The following is a 17,423-nucleotide window of genomic DNA, read 5'->3' as shown; positions in this document are numbered from 1 at the left end:
ATGAGGTGTCTCCAAAGAGATGGTAAGCAATTTATAAGATCTAGAATTGCCCCAAAGGTAACTCAGAGAAAAGGAAACTGCAGGACAGGAAATCAGAAGCTGTCCATGGAGGGAAAAGAATCAATACATGGCAAAAGTACCCCAAGTATTAAACCGCAAAGGACTGGCTTTCAAAGTCGGGAATTGAACCCAGGCTGCCACTGTGATAGGACAAAGCCTTAGCAACTGACCTACAACACAAGGTGACTCCTGTTGTTTTTCCAGAAGTTTAGAGCATTTTCAAGCTTGCAAAGGGTTTTAACTGCTCAAGACAATTTTCTAAGACTAGCCATGTTATGATTATGCATCTTCCTTTTAATTTAACCATTTTCTTTTCATGAGGTATTCAATTCCAATAGTGATTCCATCTAAATAAAAGCCTGTTAAAGTCCAGATAGTAATTTTCCAGGTTTTTACCATATAAGCAAAAAGTATTTCCAGAAAGGGGTAGAGAAGGCATCTCCATGACAGGCGGCTTTTTAACTCAAGAAGGAAGTTTATGATTTCACTCGCCACCTCCAGAGTTGCCCTTGGCTTTGTTTTCTTGATGATTCAGGTTTGATTTGGAAGCTAGCCAAAGCAGAGAGCCCCCTTTTCGTTTAAGGCCTGATGATCATCACGGGTTGTGGGATTCTGTCCCAGGAGCCCATTGGCCCTCAGGGCAGTCCGGTTTCCAGTGGCCAAGCTTGTGGTAGGGGGAGCAAGCCATGCGGGTTTTTTTCTTATAGGGCCAGTTTGCCTTCCAGTGGCCTGGCCTTCTGCATTGAAGGCAGTTACCTGGAGGTGTGCAGCTGGAGTACGGGCGGGGGGCTTGCAAAGCAGCCAACATCTGAGGCTGCTTCTTGTCCCTGCGTTTTTCTTTCTCCTTAGCCCTGTTCTTATTCTGCTCTGGGTTATAAAAGACTGAGGAGACAAATTTGAGGATTTTCTGCATAGGGGACATGCTGTATTACAAAAGAAAATTCAATATTTCTTTTTGAAACTCTGGGTTACATTTGTCTCAACGTTTTGGGATGCGACCCAGAGGTGTTTGAAGGAATAGAGAGAGTTTGTCCCACGGCGGGAGTGCAAAACGATGAGCTGCTGGGGGCTAATGTCTGCTGGGGACACCAACCATATTCTCTCAGGTACTCCTGTCAGTACCCACTGCCCTCCACCCCCTGCACCGCCCCCCACTCTCCCCCCGACACCAAGGAAGAGGACTCAACTCACTTCTGCTGAAGGATTCCAGTGCACTTTTTTTTTTTTTTTTTTGAGATGGAGTCTCACTCTGTCCCCTGGGCTGGAGTGCAGTGGCACGACCTTGGCTCACTGCAACCTCTGCCTCCCGGGTTCAAGTGATTCTCCTGCTTCAGCCTCCCGAGTAGGTGGGATTACAGGCATGTACCACCACACCCGGCTGATTTTTATATTTTTAGTAGAGATGGGGTTTTGCCATGTTGGCCAGGCTGGTCTTGAACTCCTGACCTCAGGTGATCTGCCCACCTCTGCCTCCCAAAGTGCTGGGATTTCAGGCGTGAGCCGCTGTGCCCAGCCTCCAGTGCACTTTCTAAAGGGGTATCCCACCTATTAGAAAGGACATCTTGAAGCCGGGCACGGTGGCTCACGCCTATAATCCCAGTACTTTGGGAGGCTGAGGCAGGTGGATCACAAGGTCAAGAGATCAAGATCATCCTGGTCCACATGGTGAAACCCCGTCTCTACTAAAAATACAAAAAAAAAATTAGCTGGGCATGGTGGCACATGCCTGTAATCCCAGCTACTCGGGAGGCTGAGGCAGGAGAATTGCTTGAACCCAGGAGGCGGAGGTTGCGGTGAGCCGAGATCGCACCATTGCACTCCAGCCTGGGTAACAAGAGCAAAATTCCGTCTTCAAAAAAAAAAAAAAAAAAAAAAAAAAAGAAGAACATCTTGGCGCTGGAGACTTTCGCTGGATGATTAACCAGGAACCAGGAAAAAGGGTAAAGGAAGAACTCAGCTTGGTGCCATCCCAGGAGAGAGGACCAGAATGGGGAGACTCACCGCTTTGAGCCAGCTTGAGATCACCTAATTTGGGAACGTCCAGAGCAGGAGGTCTGGCTGTTTTCACAGGAGAATTTAGAGTAAGAAAGAGGGCCTCTGAGCTCCCCAAAACATATGTGCCAATTGCACCACATAGAGATTGCAGAACTTTTCGCCAGGAGGGATAGGAGAGGGTCTTCTTCTCTTCTGGGCAAGGCAGCCAAACCTGTTCACCCAAAATGGCCTTCAGGCCACACCAGAGAATCGCCGTGACCGGTTGCCATCAATTGTCCGAGGGATACTAGAGTTTGTCCCCTGGAAGACTGAAAAGTAAAGCAAACTCTGAACTCTCACTCGATCATGGGGCAGCAGTCAGATGTCTTTCCACTGGGACTTTCTGCTGCACTGGGGAGCAGCCCTGATCACGGACTTTCCATTGTCTCAGGGTTTTGATGCTGTCCACCGAGACATTGGAATTGGAGGAAAGGGAGAGAATAGGGGAGAGGTCCCCAAGTACGGTCCCTATACAGGCCACCAAAATGTTGCAGGTGCGATTGGCCAGTGGTGCAGGTGGTAAAGGAATTTACCAAGACAGTTGTAGGTAAAGAACAGCAGATTTATTAGAGAAGTAGGGAAACATGTTGCAAGGATGCAATGGGCAGCTGCAGAGGAGGAGCTGTCTGCAAAGAGGCAGGGGCTGGAGAGAGCTGGAAGAGCTTCTTGTGGAAAGAAGCCATGCTGCTGGGCCACTTATGGAAGGAGGTAGATGTGTCCTAGGTCTCTCAGAACAATTGTTCATTGTTCTTCTCCACCTGGGGCCCTTTTCTCATTATTGCTTGCATATCTTATCAGAACTCCACAAACTCTGCTAATCCTCACCACTTGAATGACCCTGGGGAAGAGAAGACCATTGCATTGAAATGTAACAGTTATGAAATTGCTTTCAAAATTCAGCAAGAAATAATAATTTTGCTTGCCATTGTCCCATACGAAACTTGCCAAGGCCAATTGTCATTTTATTCTTCATTGCCTATGCTTTCTGCCTGTATAGAATGAGGGATCTGTAAGTACTTTTAGATAGTTTCTTTCAAATTGCCTGTATTTTTCTCCCGGCTAGATTAGAAATAACAACTTCTGTTTTTGAGCAACTTATGCATCTGTTTTTATCTCAAGGTCTCAGCAACCCTTAAGGCCAGCTCCACCTCCTACTCTACGCTCAAAAGAAATTATAATACATTCTTTTGTTCACAATAGCTACTAAACAATCACTTGTTGGCTGCAGCTTGCACTGACCCTAACTCTGAGAAGTCAAACAATTTCCTTGAATCCCTAACTTTGAGGAGCTTAACAATTTAGGAGAAATTCAAGGACAGGCGAGGAGAAGAGTGCTACTTGGGCCATCATTTTCAGGTTTTATTCACATCTTTCTTGCCTGCTAGTTTCTTTTACCTTTCATGTAAATCCCTTGGGAAGGTTTGGGGTGTTTGTGGTTTGTAGATTTGGGTTCGACTTGCATTTGACTTACTCTTGTGTTAACAAAAGGTTACACTGTAGTAGCTTCCAGGTTGCCATGACAACTGGGAAAATAAAGAGCTGATTATCACATGTTTGTTGGTTACCTTTTATAGGTGAAGGCCCGGGACAGACGGCAGCAGACCGGGATATGCAAGTGTCAAGTCTAGATCGAAGAAAACCAGTATCCCAAGATCACGGCATATTTCCCTTGAACCGAAAGAACTGATCAAGAAACACAGCTAGGTTGGTATAATACTGTGTGGGTAGAAATGGGGAGAAGTAAAAGCAATTTCTTTAATGTTGTGTTTGCCATTGTAGCATATAGAATTCTTGGTGTTTTTGTATTACTTATTCCTTTTGATATTCCAATTTGTGTACGTACTATGAGTCCTATTTATACCTTTACAGGTTTGGGGTTCCTGATACTGTTCTTTAGTTAAAGGGAGCTCCTTCTCTTTGATAATAGCTGTAAACTTATTACTATCTTATACATTTAGTTATTTCATACTACTAAATCCTTTTCTTAGAAACATAGTCCCGGCCGGGCGCGGTGGCTCAGGCCTGTAATCCCAGCACTTTGGGAGGCCGAGGCGGGTGGATCACGAGGTCAAGAGATCGAGACTATCTGGTCAACATGGTGAAACCCCGTCTCTACTAAAAAATACAAAATTTAGCTGGGCGTGGTGGCACACGCCTGTAGTCCCAGCTACTCGGGAGGCTGAGGCAGGAGAATTGCCTGAACCCAGGAGACGGAGGTTGCGGTGAGCCGAGATCGCGCCATTGCACTCCAGCCTGGGTAACAAGAGCAAAACTCCATCTCAAAAAAAAAAAAAAAAAAAAAAAAGAAAAAGAAAAAGAAACAGAGTCCCTTGGTCACTCCTTCCTTGTTATTTTATTATACCTATTTTTTTAATTTTTTTTTTTTTTTTAAGACGGGGTTTCACCACGTTGGTCAGGTTGGTCTTGAACTCCTGACCTCAGGTTATCCTCCCGCCTTGGCCCCCAAAGTGCTTGGATTACAGGCGTGAGCCACCATGCCCAGCCTATTTTCTTTTTTTGAGACCAAGTAGTCTCTTTCTGTTGCCCAGGCTAGAGTACATCGGTGCAATCTCAGTTCACTGCAACCTCCACCTCCCGGGTTCAAGCGATTCTCCTGCCTCAGCCTCCTGAGTAGTTGGATTTACAGGCCCACACTACCACGCCCAGCTAATTTGTTTGTATTTTTTTTAGTAGAGATGGGGGTTTCACCATGTTGGCCAGGCTGCTCTCAAACACCTGACCTTGTGATCTACCCGTCTTGGCCTCCCAAAGTGCTGATATTACAGGTGTGAGCCACAGCGCCTGGCCCAGTACACCTATTTTCTTACTGTTATTGTACTTATTTAAAAATTAGATATTTGTAATGCTTAGGCAGGATGAGGTTTTGTCCATTTATTCAAAATATATGTATGAAACCTTATTACCTGCCAAAAATACCAGCAAATGGTGAAAAGTAAAATGAACCGAGTGGAGGTAAGATTCACTTGTTTGCTGGTGTGCCCCATATTTTTCTGTTATTCGGACAATTTGTTTTTGACTCTGTTCTGTCTTTAATCACTGCCTTCTGCATTCACCCTGAATTTACTCAGCTTTAACCATCATCTTTTATAAACTTTCCAAGTACCCTAAGACTTTTAACAGTGGCATTTAGGAGATCTTGATACTAGCCTGAATTCTGCTGGTATCTAATTATGTGCTATTAATCTCTTTGGAATTTTATCCAACTGTAAAATAGAAATGATTTACCTGCTCTACAAGAGAGCAATGAAAGATAGGCTATTTAAACCTGCATTTATTCATAAAATAATTTAATAAGTATTTACCAAATGCTTATGAGTACAGAAATTGTGTCCAGGGAGATATTCTGAGGCACCTCATTTTTACTTAAACAGAAGGGCAGAGGAATCTTGGCTTTGCCACTTAGTAGTTTTAACGTGAGTTACCCCTCTGGGCTTTCGTTTCCTCCTTTGAAAAGTGGGCATTGTGATGGTGCCTACCTCACAGAATTATTGTAAACTTTAAATGCAATCATATATTTAAAGTGATTAGGACAGTACCTCGCACATAGTAAGTGACCAATAAATGGTAGCTATTAGCAATCTGTCTTATATCAGGAACGGAGACTCCTAATCATCCTGATGTCTGGAATTTAAGTAATCTAATTCTGTCTAATGTAATCAAGTTTGTCTTATTCTATTCCCACAATGAACAAAGAATAAATAATTATGATCTTACATGTCATGACTTGTCATGAACTATCTCAAGACTGTCCCATTATTTTAAGTTCACCACTGGCTAGCTGAGCAGGGTTGATGATTGAACCACTGGAGGTAAGTATGTGAAAACATTTTGTAGGCTGGGTGCGGTGGCCTGTAATCCCAGCACTTTGGGAGGCCAAGGCGGACAGATCACTTGAGGTCAGAAGTTCCAGACCTGCCTGACCAACATGGAGAAACACCGTCTCTACTAAAAATACAAAATTAGCCGGGCTTGGTGGCGCATGCCTGTAATCCCAGCTACTTGGGAGGCTGAGGCTGGAGAATTGCTTGAACTTGGGAGGGTGAGGTTGCAGTGAGTCAAGATTGCTGAAAGATCATGCCATTGCACTCCAGCCTGGGCAACAAGTGTGAAACTCCGTCTCAAAAAATAAAAATAAAAATAAATAAGAAGAAAAATTTCGTAAACTGTATAGTGCTATACCAGTGTTATGAATTTTTTTTTTTTTTTTTTTTTGAGACGGAGTTTCGCTCTTGTTGCCCAGGCTGGAGTGCAATGCTGTGATCTCGGCTCACCGCAACCTCCGCCTCCCGGGTTCAAGCGATTCTCATGCCTCAGCCTCTTGAGTAGCTGAGATTACAGGCATGTGCCACCACACTCAGCAATTTTTTTGTATTTTTAGTAGAGACGGGTTTTCTCCGTGTTGGTCAGGCCAGTCTCGAACTTCAGACCTCAAGTGATCTGCCCGCCTCGGCCTCCCAAAATGCTGGGATTACAGGCGTGAGCCACCGTGTCGGGCCGATATTTGTTTTAAGAAAAGTCTTACTGCTTTAACTCAAATCTTGTAAATTAGCTGAGGTCTTTGTTTTTTTATATGAAAAGATGTGAGGAACCAGATTAAATATAATGTAAAAATACACACGGTGGCTGGTCACGGTGGCTCACGCCTGTGATCCCAGCACTTTGAGAGGCGGAGGCGGGTGGATCACCTGAGGTCAGGAGTTTAAGACCAGCCTGGCCAACATGGTGAAACCCCGTCTCTACTAAAAATACAAAAACTGGCTGGCTGTGGTGGTGGGTACCTGTGATCCCAGCTACTCAAGAGGCTGAGGCAAGAGGATTACGTGAGCCGAGACTATGGCCACTGCACTCCAGCCTGAACAACAAGAGCGAAACTCCGTCTCAAAAAACACCCGCCGCCAAAAAAAACAAACAAAAAAACCCACACTGTACAATTATGGTTAAAAAAAATAAAGAAACCACACTGAAAACAGTAATTAGTTTGCCAAATGAGCTCAATTAGGTTACCGCCTTAGCAAGCCTCTTGGGGACCAAGTGGCCTCTAAGCACCTAGGTAGTAGTATCTTTTCTTTTCCTTTTCAGACTTTTGCTTTTGTAAAATTACAAAGGTGTAGTGTGTCTGCTGTTACAGGACGGAAAAAATGCATCATAGGAGGTTAGAAGCTTGTTGGCCTCCCTCATAAAGGGATGATGAGAAAACCGAGTACCAGGCATAGAGCAAAAAGGAACTCACTCTCCTCCCAACGCTTTCATTTCTAAATAATGCTTATGGAAACCATGCCAGGGTTTAGCAAAAGAAAAGAGGCACAACCACGGCGGGTGGGCTTTGGGGAAAGAGGAAAGCTGGCGGGACATGGGGAAAGAAGCGACTTCTTTGCGCATGCGCCACTGGGAAAGCTGACAAAGGCGCGTGAGTGACGTCATTGAGCGTCACAATCCTCGTGGTCTCGCTAGAAGAGTACCGCCGGCTCCGAGGAGCGGGACCCAGCTGATCGTCGAAGGCGGCAGGTTGTAGTTTTTGCTTTGTCCCGAGAGGCTTACCATGAATTGCCAGGGCTGGAAGAGATGAAGAGGATATGCGGCGGTGACAGGTTAAATTCCCCAGTTACATTATAGAGTTGGAGGTGGGGGACCTTCTCATTGTTAGAGACCCCTGTCATGGGAGATAGGCGGTTCGGCCAGTCCTGCCTAACTTTGTGTTCACTGATGTTAGGCATGCTAGGGCTGCAAAGGTGGGCACCCCCACTCATCTAAGACCTTTCTCCCCTCTTCTCTTTTTCCCCTTTGCCTCTCTTCTTACATCATCTGCCACTTAGTCGGCTTTCCTTGTGTGAACTGGAGCCGGAAAACCTTGAGAACTTATTCTTCGATCCAGACATGGCGCAGGAGAAAATGGAACTAGATTTCAAGCTGCCGCCGACTTCCACCACCTCGGACAGCAACATTGTGGGAAGAGTCAGCAGTGCCCCTTTGATCAATGGACTTGGGTGAGCCTGGTTGAGATACTGGAGGAGGCAAGCAGGTGGGGAGGAGGTGCTCAGTAAAGTGATTTCCTATAGAATTCCCGTCCCTTTATTTGTTGAGGTTCTGCAGGTATCTCCCTTGTTCCTGGTGTCCAGAAATCCCAACCTCAACCTTCGGTGGGGGTAGTGGGATGGGCTGACCTCAGGGAGAGTGCGCATCCACCCTGAGGTTGACAAATATCTAAACCTGAATGTCCTCTCCTGACAGTCCACCCGGACCCGAAAGCAGCAGCCAACTGGTGTGGATCAGGACTTTTTTCTAACTTCAGCCCATTTCTTACCCACTCCTTTGAAGAAATTTAGCATCCTCCCCCACTCACCTCCAGATCTTCTGCCATGACTCTTAATATTTGTCATTTCGGCTGCTTTGTCACCTCTGACCTTCACCTACAGCCTCTCGAATGAAAATGGTTGTCAAGCAAATAAGCTTTGGACTTTTTTACACACACACACACACACACACACAAACACACACACATTTGAGCCAGAGTCTTGTTCCATCGCCTAGTCTGGAGTGCAGTGGCACGATCTCAGCTTACTGTAATCTCCACCTCCCGGATTCAAGCGATTCTCGTGCCTCAACCTCCCTAGTAGCTGGAATTACAGGAGCCCGCCGCCACACCTGGCTAATTTTTTGTATTTTTAGTAGAGACGGGGTTTTGTCATATTGGCTGGGCTGGTCTGAAACTCCTGGCCTCAGGTGATCTGCCTGCCTCAGCCTCCCAAAGTGCTGGGATTACAGATGTGAACCACCAGGCCCTGCCTACATATATTTTTTCTTGGAGCAAAAAGTTTTGATACCACAGAAGCTCGATCTCCTAAATTACACATTCATGCTGGGTGGTAACTCCCCAAGGGTGGAGAAAATAGTTCTTGGGGGAGTGTGAAAAATTTTTGCTCTTTTTATGTATACAGATCTACATACAGTACATACACGTACATAGTACATATGTGTTATTAAAATTTCATGGGGGAGCAGTTGGGGAAAATGTCTAAAGAGACTTTTTAGAGGGTCAATAATGGAAAAAGGATTTTAAAACACTGCACTAAGTGATGATTAACTGTATTTCTGAAGGTCTAGCATTACTAAATCTTATTTCTTAAACTGGAGTTTTAAAATGAGATTTTGGATCTCACATTTCAGTATATAAGACTTTCTAGATATTGTAAAAATATCTGAATAACGGCATTCACTACATACGTTACTAACTTTGCTCCTCACCTTTTGTGGCATCATACTAATTGATAGTTGTAATTCACAATACCATAGACCAGGCGTCCCCAAACTACAGCCCTCGGGCCGCATACAGCCCCCTGAGGCCATTTATCCAGCCCCCTGCCGCACTTTAGGAAGGGGCACCTCTTTCATTGGTGATCAGTGAGAGGAGCACAGTATGTGGCGGCCCTCCAACAGTCTGAGGGACAGTGAACTGGCCCCCTGTGTAAAAAGTTTGGGGACATCTGCCCTAGACTATCAGGAAGGGATTCAGAGACCAGCTTTACCCTCCTCATTTAACGTATGAGCAAACTGAGACCCATAAATCTCCAAAATGACATGTTTAGCGGCAGAACCAGTACTAGGAACCTCTGTTTCCTGACTCCTAAACGACTGTTCTGTCCACTGCTAACCAATATCTAAGCTGATTAACTCTAAATAAATGCTGCTTTGGGGTCATTTGAAGTAGGAGAAAATATATTGTTCACAAAGTGAAAAGCAAACAAAGATTGACTGGAAGTAAATACATTACCTTTTTAAAATAGGCTGGCAGAAAAGCATAGAACGGGGACTCTGCATGTTGTGCTGAGAACAAGAACATTTTATACACTCAGGATTTTGCTCTAATCCTTTTGTGGCAATAAAGGAATTAAGGGATCCATTCTACTAGGAGAAGAGAGCGTAGGGAGAATGCTGGCTTTATTGAAGACAATGTAAAAAGAAGAAATAGGTTGCAAATAGATGATGGAGGATGTTGACTTGAAAGAACCTTTAGATCCTATTTAATGTATTAAATACACCAGAAAAGGCGTGGGGTTTTTTTGTTTTTTTTTTTTTTTTTTGCTTTTATCATATTAGAGCATAGCTACAATGTTGGATTCCATAGCTTAAAATCCTGATGCATGAAGTAAAATTTGTACAGAATGTTGAGAGTCACTAGCATATTTCTTTACTAGGAGTTTAAAGATATAGAAGCCACAAAGTGGACAGAGTCCAGGGACTCTAGTCCATCAGAAAGAAGTAACATAGGAATGATGTGTGACGTGCCTGAGGTCAGGGAACTTGCCCAAATGATCTAAGGGCATTTTTTGTGCTGTTGTAGAAAATGTAGGGTGTGGTCGGAAAAGTTATTCTGAAGCAAGAAAAATTTCGGATTACACTGAGCCTTAGTTGAATTCCTTTTTACCTCAGTTCTCATTTGCATATGTATACTGCTCACTTTTCTCTTTTTTTTTTTCCTTCCTTGGCCCTCTAACACTAGTGTACTCCCTCTTCCTAATCTATACCTGGTAGTAAAGCATTATTTTCAGGAAGGTGAGAGTCACTAGCATATTTCTTTAGTAGGAGTTAAAGATATCGTCCATCAGAAAGAAGTAACAGGAATGATGTGACATGCCTGAGGTCACCGAACTTACCCAAATAATCTGAGGGCACGTTTTGTGCTGTTGTAGAAAAAATTAGCTTGCTAAACGTTGCACCTCTTTCAAGTAGTTTTCGAACTTTGCTTACTGTTTCTTCTATATAAGGACCCTCTAGCACCAGTGTTTGCAGAATTAAATTCCTTACATTTGTTTCTTTGATGTCAACTCTTTTCAATACAGTGTTAACTGTTTCGAAGAAGTTTCTGCACTGTTTTGTGTATATCTTGTACTAATAAAAATTCCAGTGTCAAAAGTTTCGAACCTCTTGTTTCTTTATACTCTTTATCTCTGTAGGTGACTGACTTTATTACTGGTGTCTAACTATATTTAAAGCTAGGAGTTTTTTTTACTTCTCTTTCTCTGACCATTATTCAAAGACTCAGAGATTAGGTTCTTGTATTCCTGCCAGTGTCTCCCTACCTTAAAAACCTCTACCTTGATACTGCATTTAAACTGTTACTTCCTCAATTCTTTTTTTTTTTTTTTTTTTTTTTTTTCTGAGATGGAATCTTGTTCTGTTGCCCAGGCAGGAGTGCAGGGGCGCAATCTCGGCTCACTGCAACCTCTGCCTCCTGGGTTCAAGCAGTTCTCCTGCCTCAGCCTCCCAAGTAGCTGGAACTACAGGTGTGCACCACCACACCCAGGTAATTTTTGTATTTTTGTTAGAGACAGGTTTTCACCATATTGGCCAGGCTGATCTCGAACTCCTGACCTGGTGATCTGCCTGCCTTGGCATCCCAAAGTGCTGGGACTGTAGGCATGAGCCACCGCACCTGGCCCTCAATTCTATTTGAAAGGCAAATTACTGTCCCAAAGCCAAATCCAGCCCATCAACTGACTTTGCAAATAAAATTTTATTAGAATGGAACCATGCCCGTTTATTTACTTATTATCCATGGCTACTTTCCCACTGCAGTGGCAGATCTGAGGAGTTGCAACAGATACTATATGGCCCACAAAGCCTAATATGGCCCTTTGCAGAAAAAGTTTGCCCACCCTCTGGTTTATTGAACTCCTAGGAACGTGGAAGAATAGCAGCCATAAAAAATTATTGCTTTGGGAATATTATGACATAAATCTATTATAGTTTAGACAGAGCTGTTTATTGATCATTTGATGTGGAACGTTGAACATCCATCCAGTTATATACTACCTCTGCTTTTTCCAAGTTAGAAGTAGCACTTAGCTCAGTTCAGATATCACCTAGGGTTTTATAAATTCATGTTGAATGATGCATACCAGTTGAAGTATATGCTGCCTGAATTCTTTCTTTCAGTTATAGTCTTACTAAAATTGGCAAACAAATTTAGGGGCAAATATATCATTGCCAGCCCTAAGAATTAGGCCCCCTACACACATACGCGAAAGAGAGTGGAAAGAAATAGCCCATTACTGTCCCTCCAGTTTTCTTATAAGTGACTGCCAGAACATATTCCTATTCTCACAAAGAAAATGACTGGGAATAGAAGTAAAATTAGATACATCCATATACCTTCTCATTCACAAAATATTGAATTACAATCTGTTGTATGCAAATTATTATGTTGCAAAGCTGTATCTCAGGGCTCAATAAGCTTTAATAGGGAATATAAATACTCAAAGGACTTGAATGTGCTAAAGAAAGTGCTAGGGGAATTCATAGAAGGGAGGGAGGAGAAGGTGGCATTTGAGATGGGCCTTCATGGATTGATAGGATATACCCTGGAAGAGAGGGGGGCCAATGGTTGGGATAGCATTTTAAGTATTACATACACAACAGACTTGAAGGCAGAAAAGCATAGATGTATTCCAGAGAACCGAATGGTCCACTTTGCCTGAAACCCTGACTCCCAAATGTTCATCTGCTGATCAGTGCTGATCTCAGATGAAGTTTTTACCAATCCATGCTTTTAGAGAAGTTAAGTACGGCATAATTAAAGATGTCATTATATAGTTGTTAATTGTCCTTCCTGGGCAGGGCTGTACTGTACTCTGAGACTGTTATTCTCTTATTTTTTAAATACCAAAATGTCCTTTTACAAATGAAATGATGGTGTTGGTCAGTGGTGGGATTTTTTTTTTTCTTTTTTTTTTTTAAGACAGTCTCACTTTGTCACCCAGCTGGAGTCCAGGGGCACCATCTTTGCTCACTGCAACCTCTGCCTCCCAGGTTCAAGCGATTCTCCTGCCTCAGCCTCCTGAGTTGCTGGGATTACAGGCGCGCGCCACCATGCCCAGCTAATTTTTGTATTTTTAGTAGAGATGGGGTTTCACCATATTGGCCAGGATGGTCTCGATCTCTTGACCTCGTGATCCACCTGCCTCGGCTTCCCAAAGTGTTGGGATTACAGGTGTGAGCCACTGCACCTTGCCAATGGTGGAATTAAAAAAAAAAATGACTTGGCAAAAGAAAGAAGTGGCAATGTATGTTTCTGCCTAGATTTTGTTTTGAAATTGTACTTGTCCGTGAAATTGAAGAGTCTGTAGCCAAACTGTGGAGGGCTTTGAATGTCATCGTAAAGAACATAACTGAATCTGACAGGCACTGAAGAGAGTCACTGAAAGTTGTGAGCAAACTGTTCTTTAAGCAGGTGCCCCCGGTAGTCTGTTAGATAGCCTGGAGAAGGGAAAGAAGAGAGGCAAGGAGCCCAATTAGACTATGGCAGTCAGTCTGCAGAAAAGGAAAAAGGCCTTGAATTGGTTTTTGGCAAGGAGCCTGAAAAGAATCAGGTGGATATCAGAGAGGGCGAGTATAGAGGTACAATCTAAAATACTGGCAGTTGATTGGCTATAGGCAGCTAAAACAAAAAAGGGGTACAGATGATTTCTCATCTAGGAGGAACCTGGATGCAGGGTGTATGCGAACCATCTGTATTCTTTTTGCAACTTCTTGTGAGTCTCAAATCGTTTCAAACTAAAAAGTTATAATAAAAAGGAAAAGATGCCAGGCACAGCTGGGATCTGTGATCATGGCTACTTGAGAGGCTGAGGCAGGAGCATTGTTGAGCCTAGGAATTTGAGGGCAGCCTCAGGAGTTTGATAGCAGGACCACGTTTCTGAAAAAAAAAAAAAAAAAAAAAAAAAAAAAAAAAAAAAAAAATGACATGATGATTTCTTCGGGATTACAAGGTCAAATAGGATTCACTTGGGTGGGCAACCATCAAACCTGAGGACACAGATCCATCTTCAGTGGGCTGCAGCTGCACAACTTCAGTCCATTGTTATCATGGGAATGTGGCCCAGCGTTGCAAAATCTTGCAACTTTTCAATAGAAGCCAGAAAGTTGGAATCTGGGTTTTTTCTTAATGTGAAATCTCACAGTGTACAAAACAAATTCAAAAACATTTTTAACACTGTGTAGGCCAAACAAAACACATCTGTGAAAAATCTCAGTTTCATCAACCCCTGCTATTGGTTATTCCTCTTATTCCTGTGACACTTTGGGAGTTGAGAGGGAATTGGTATTTGCACATTGTTGCTCTGACCATAAATTTAAATCATTTACAGGTTTACACTGAAAACGATGTATTTCCAAGGTCACAATAAATTATACTTATTCTCTGTAGCATGATTAGAAGTAAAGTAGTGTGCTAGAGAATTCCTTACCTTATATGGAGACTTGTTTAGGCTCAGCCAACTAAGGCCTTGTGTGTGTGTGTGTGTGTGTGTGTGTGTGTGTGTGTGTGAGAGAGAGAGAGAGAGAATTTCTACCTTTGCACAGCTTGCCTTTACCCTTAGTGTTTAAGTATTTGAAATCTGCTTTAAAAGATTTTTGTAATGGATTTTATATAACAAATGTTTTTCTTTTTAGTTTTAATTCACAGGTGTTGCAAGCTGACACATTAAGAGTTAGGACAAACAGAAAAACGTTTGGGAATCAACATTCTCTGGTAAGAAAATGCTTATAGTGGCCTCCCTGTCCAAGATTGGTGCTTATTGGTCTTAACTAATGGTCTTCAAACATGAGCATTCACAGGGAGGGCTTATTAAAACACAGATGGCCAGCGGGAGTCTCACCCCCAGGGTTTCTGATTAAGTAGATCGGGGGTGGAGCTTGAGAATCTGCGTTTCTAACAAGTTCCCACTTTGAGAAACACTGCTCTAAACATTACTGAAGGAAAAATAAACACACTGACTACGGTTATGATTGCTGCAGCTGCAACAGAATTAATTTTTAAATCCCATATGGATTTAACATTGAGATTTTATGTATAAGACCATCTGGTTTCCAGTTTTTTTAAAGAAAATTCTAACTTTGAGAGGAAAATTTGCAGACTCTCCTAAAAGTAGTTTTCAGGCTTTTAGTTAGACTTTTATCTCACATTTATCTTGAATTGTAAATAAAATTTGCTTTTCATGGTGTTATAATGTAATCTCTAAATTATAACTCTTTTCTACTAATTATCCTGTAAACATAGGGAATATACTTGTAGATCAGTAAGCCAAAGTGAATACATGATTCATTATATGATTTTTTTTTTTTTTTTTTTTTGAGATGGAGTCTCTCTCTGTTGCCCAGGCTGGAGTGCAGTGGCTTGATCTTGGCTCACTGCAACTTCTGCCTCCCAGGTTCAAGCAATTCTCCTGCCTCAGCCTCCTGAGTTGCTAGAATTACAGGTGCCCACCACCACACCTGGCTAATTTTTTGTATTTTTTTAGTAGAGACGAGGTTTCACCATCTTGGCCTGGCTGGTCTTGAACTCCTGACCTCAGGTGATCCACCCACCTCAGCCTCCCAAAGTGCTGGGATTACAAGCGTGAGCCACTGCACCTGTGATTTTTTTTTTTTTTTTATTGAGATGAAATCCACATAACATTCAATTAACTATTTTAAAATATACAATTCAATGGCATTTGGTGCATTCACATTGTTCACCCACCACTTCTGTCTGGTTCCTAAAGTGCATATCCTTGTATCCTTGTCTTGTTCCTCATCCAAGGAGGGGAAGCTTTCAGTCCTTCACCATTGAATATGATATTAGCTGTGAGTTTTTAGTAACTGCCCTTTATCATGTTAAGGAAGTTTCCTTTTACTTGCTGAGTATTTTCCCTTTTCCTTTCCTTCTTTTTTTTTTTTTTTTTTTTTTTTTTTGAGACAGAGTTTCACTCTTTTGCCCAGGCTAGAGTGCAGTGGCACAATCTTGGCTTACTGCAACCTCTGCCTCCCAAGTTCAAGCGATTCTCTCACCTCAGCCTCCCAAGTAGCTGGGATTACAAGCACCCACCACCCTGCCCAGCTAGTTTTGTTTGTTTGTTTTTTGTTTGTGTGTTTTTTTAGTAGAGACGGGGTTTCATCATGTTGGCCAGGTTGGTCTCAAACTCCTGAACTTAGGTGATCCGCCCGCCTCAGCCTTCACAGTGCAGGAATTACAGGCATGAGCCACTGCACACGGCCTAGTGTTGATTCTTTAAATGTTTGGTGGAGGCCGGGTGTGGTGGCTCACGCCTGTAATCCCAGCACTTTGGGAGGCCGAGGCGGGCAGATCACGAGGTCAAGAGATCGAGACCAACCTGGTCATCATGGTGAAACCCCGTCTCTACTAAAAATACAAAAAATTAGCTGGACACGGTGGCGCGTGCCTGTAATCCCAGCTACTCAGGAGGCTGAGGCAGGAGAATTGCCTGAACCCAGGAGGCGGAGGTTGCGTTGAGCCGAGATCGTGCCATTGCACTCCAGCCTGGGTAACGAGAGCGAAACTCCGTCTCAAAAAAAAAAAAAAAAAAAAAAAAAAAAAAAAAAATGTTTGGTGGAGTTCAGCATTGAAACCATCTGACATTTCTTTGTTGGGAGGTTTTTTATTACCAATTCTATTGCTTGTTATAGGTCTGTTGAGATTTTCTCTTTCTTCTTGAGTCAGTTTGGTAATTTATATGTTATGTGTTCTGTATTATAGATTTCTCTTATGATTTTTTAGTGTGATAAAATCTATCGAATACATTTTAGTGAAATATTATAGCTTGATACCAATTTTAAAATATTGCTCACTAATCATGAAACTAAACATTTTCCTCTTCATACATTTTGATCCTCAATATTATTCCCACAAATGCATTAATATTATAGTGGGAGAAATTAGAACGGTTCATTAAATGAATCTTTCTTCTTTCCACTTAGTCATTTACTCAGTCATTTACTCATTCATTCAACAATATTTGTTGATCACCTGCTCACCTCTCAAAGCCTTCCATACCTATCCAGTCCTTTTTTTTTGAGATGGAGTCTGGCTTTGGTGACACATATTTGCTCACTGCAACTTCCGCTGCCCGGGCTCCAGTGATTCTCCTGTCTCAACCTCCCAAGCAGCTGGGACTACAGGTGCCCACCACCGTGCCCGGCTAATTTTTGTATTTTTAGTAGAGATGGGGTTCCACCATATTGGCCAGGCTGGTCTCAAACTCCTGACCTCATGATCCACCCACCTCGGCCTCCCAAAGTGCTGGGACTACACATGTGAGCCACCAAGTCTGGCCAAATTTTTATATTTGAAAACACTTTCAGTTGAAGGAGGAGTGGGGTGACATGAAGCCAGATTTGACTGGGTTGAAGAATGACTGAGACGGGAGGACCTATAAATGGCACTGTACGGCCGGGTGCGGTAGCTTACACCTGTAATCCCAGCACCTTTGGAGGCTGAGGTGGGCAAATTACCTGAGGTCAGGAGTTCGAGACCA

At 42.9% G+C, this 17,423-nt stretch overlaps 1 protein-coding gene across 7 annotated transcripts in view; it reads left to right on the top strand.

The window, feature by feature from the left end:
• Positions 1–7,634: 7,634 nt before the first annotated feature.
• Positions 7,635–17,423, top strand: part of PABIR3 (PABIR family member 3) — a 46,394-nt gene continuing 36,605 nt past the window's right edge. For 4 of the 7 annotated variants that reach the window (XM_039464050.2, XM_003931153.4, XM_003931154.4 and 1 more), the window contains exons 1-2: positions 7,635–8,099; positions 14,563–14,641. In XM_039464050.2, the coding sequence (XP_039319984.1) occupies positions 7,990–8,099; positions 14,563–14,641 (189 nt within the window). In that variant the 5' untranslated portion in view covers positions 7,635–7,989. The remainder of the gene's footprint in view (positions 8,100–14,562; positions 14,642–17,423) is intronic. The other 3 variants (XM_039464048.2, XM_010341773.3, XM_010341774.3) reach the window with 1 other exon arrangement.

The sequence above is a fragment of the Saimiri boliviensis genome, chromosome X (assembly GCF_048565385.1).
Source record: "Saimiri boliviensis isolate mSaiBol1 chromosome X, mSaiBol1.pri, whole genome shotgun sequence".
In the NCBI taxonomy this organism is placed as follows: Eukaryota; Metazoa; Chordata; class Mammalia; order Primates; family Cebidae; genus Saimiri; species Saimiri boliviensis.
Note: the sequence above shows the minus strand (reverse complement) of the source record. Positions and strands in the feature narration are given on the sequence as shown.